At 38.8% G+C, this 2,990-nt stretch overlaps 1 protein-coding gene across 1 annotated transcript; it reads left to right on the top strand.

Moving 5' to 3' along the window:
- The first annotated feature begins 625 nt into the window (after window positions 1-625).
- On the top strand, window positions 626-2,268 carry LOC113150822 (cytochrome c oxidase subunit 7C, mitochondrial). Its single transcript, XM_026343538.1, has 3 exons — window positions 626-788; window positions 1,627-1,774; window positions 2,172-2,268. The coding sequence occupies exons 1-2, from the start codon at window positions 714-716 to the stop codon at window positions 1,741-1,743; spliced, it is 192 nt and encodes a 63-aa protein (XP_026199323.1). The 5' UTR covers window positions 626-713; the 3' UTR covers window positions 1,744-1,774; window positions 2,172-2,268.
- Window positions 2,269-2,990: the final 722 nt, after the last annotated feature.

Genomic DNA, 2,990 nt, shown 5'->3' with positions numbered 1-2,990 from the left:
TTAAAGGATGATGTACATTTAAAGGAACAGTTCAATATTTTTACCAAAATAAAGAATTTAATAATTTGTGCTTTTGACAAGCTTCAGGTGAGATGAACAATGCCAATCTTACATTCAGTAAATATAAAACTGTAGCACATGCTTCTACTTCAGGCCAATGCAAAACAACTTGAGGCAGTCATACAATGCAGTCAGTGCACTTTTCTAAATCATCAACCATCATCAAACTTTTGTGGTACACTGAGCAACTCATTTATGAAAACAAGTCAATCACAATCTCTCTGGAATAGAATACATGACACTGAGATGATGGGAAACGTGGGGTCATGACAAAGAAGAGGAAGAAGAGAAGCAGAAGCAGACTGGCAAATAAATCGAGATACACCCACACACATTTATCTACATGAATCTGGAATAAATAGCAGTCTTCATCATAAATTAGTAAGCTAAACATCCTCTAAATCGACATGATGTAAACCTTAATTTGTTTATATGGTGCAAGGCCACCCTATCAGTAAAATTAAAATAAAATAAAAAATTACGGGAGGCTTTCACACTGTAGTTTTCCTTGTTTTATTTGAACTACATCTCCCACACGCTATAGCGACACTTTCATTTCCCACCATCCATTGCGCCGCACTACCGCTCACAGGAACTAGAAGGTCGCACGTACCACTGTTGGACTGAGGTGCTGAAGAAATCGGACCATAATCATGTTGGGTCAAGCTGTGAGACGATTCACAACGTCTGCTGTTCGTTCTTCACACTATGCTGAAGGACCAGGAAAGGTGAGGACATCTGCGTGTTGAGTTATAACTAATTTAAATGTCATATTTTCTGATGCGGCCTAGCTTGTACTTGCAGCCTAGCGTTAGCTACTTGGAGGTCACGTCCGTCATTTAACAGGACTTTGGCTGTTGAGCTTTAAAAGCTGACAACGTAATAGGACGAATGTTTTTCTCTTTTGCTACCTTACAACACATTTCATTATTAAGACGGCCTGTGTTGATTTTGTTGATCAAATACCTGACTTAGAGACCTAGTGGTTAGCGTTAGCTTTGTGGCTAATTACTATTAGCTAACCAGAAATTTCACCTGCTAAGTTTGCAGCTCACAAAAACCAAAGTGATCTAACTTGCTCACCTGCAGATATTTAATGTGATTTAGACCTTGACAAGGATGCTGCACGTCCACAAACCCATACAGAAATGTGAATGTTTATTATATTTATACTTCCTGCTTCTGTAACAGTTAATGTAAGATCATAGCTCAGTGCTGCAGAAAGGTGATCTTAGCATTTGGGGATTGGATGGTATGAATAGGTGACCTGCGTCCGCTTTAACACGCTTATGATCATAAATATTATTCATTGTATGTCGATTTTAGAGTTGATTTCCAATTTATTGTTGCATTGCACTTTTTATCCACTAGAGTAAGTGCATGCCACTGTCCTGGACAACAAAAATAAGGGAACAGTTTGTGATCCCAGTTATTTATCATGTCTTGTAAAAGTGAATCACGTAGTAGTGTTTCTGGGCACTGATTTAAAAGTAGATCAATAATTATCTTTGAAGTATTGCCTTGCTTTGAGCCTTCCTGGATTTTAACTCTCTTGTCTTATTACAGAACCTGCCCTTTTCAGTGGAGAATAAGTGGCGTCTGCTTGGCATGATGGTGTTGTTCTTTGGCAGTGGCTTTACATTCCCCTTCATTGTCGTCAGACATCAGATCCTGAAGAAGTAAAATGGTTCAGTGCTATTAGGCAGCCTTCGAGGTAATTATGACTGCCATGTTTATCTTGCATATCCTCCTTCATTAAAATGTCAGGATGATGTGACATTTACTTCAGTCTTGATTAGAACAGTGACCTCAGACAATGACAGTCATTGCTCATCTTTTTGGCATATCTTAAATAAATTACCTGTATGTCTGAGAGAGACGGTTCCAAATGTGACGTGGCTGTTAATGTTGTTTAGATAAGGTTGCACATTAGAAGGTTAATATGACAGTTCATTGCAGACCTTGATGTGTATGAGATGGGAACGGATCAGAGTTGTTGTCACATTTATCTTTCACTGGTGTTTACTCTGAAATTGCTTTTCCGACATCAGATCTGAGCAAATCAACTTACCACTTTTTCTGTCCTGTTGTTTTTCTTGTTCTCCCTGCAGGTTGTCAGCTGGAACATATTTATCTATCAGCGTTCTGTCCAGTCAGAAGAATGGGAATCTTATAATCGTGTTTGTAAATAAAGTTTCCTCAAATATGCACATGTCTACGGTTAATCCTTTTTCCATCCTAAAATTGTAAAATCTGGATTAACTGTAACCTTAACTTGGTAGATCCAGCTATGCAGATGCAGCTCTGCAATTTGCTTAGTTGGTGGAAATTTGTATTGTAAAAGTTAAATGAACCCTTAACTTTGTAATTTTTAAATCCTCTGAGCAAATGAATACAGTAGAAATTAAAAATATATGGGAGAGGGCTAACACTGAACAACCCTGTCCTCCTTTTCAAACTCTGATAGGTATTGTTCCCCCCTCTATTGCTCAGCTCTTCAGCTGAACTTTACTGAATAGCCTTTCTTCAGTTCAATTAACCCTGTGCTTCTGGCTATAATTATCCAAGCACAATGTATTAAAAAGAAAGGTGTGGCTGCGCAGTTGATGAGGAAGGATAATGCAAAGGCTCAGAGGTTTTCCATTTACCCCTGTTTGGGTTTACTTTATACCTGAAGTCATTTTTAGAAATCAGCTAAGGTTAGTTTGTCATTTGTGCTGCAAAGAGGTGCCAGTGTTGAGCCAGAGACATAAAAAGATACATACACACACAGACTGTAAGCATAGAAGCAATTTGGCATGATTTGAAACCACCCTCCCTGATTTGCACCCACACATGCACAACTTGGAACCTGCAAGCCTTACAACTGGTTTCGTGTTGTCTTGCATTCATAATGATGTCACACTGGCTGTGCCTCTGGGCTTCCTGGA

The sequence above is a fragment of the Anabas testudineus genome, chromosome 9 (assembly GCF_900324465.2).
Source record: "Anabas testudineus chromosome 9, fAnaTes1.2, whole genome shotgun sequence".
NCBI lineage: Eukaryota > Metazoa > Chordata > Actinopteri > Anabantiformes > Anabantidae > Anabas > Anabas testudineus.
The sequence above is the reverse complement of the archived record's forward strand: the minus strand, read 5'-3'. Positions and strand labels throughout refer to the sequence as shown.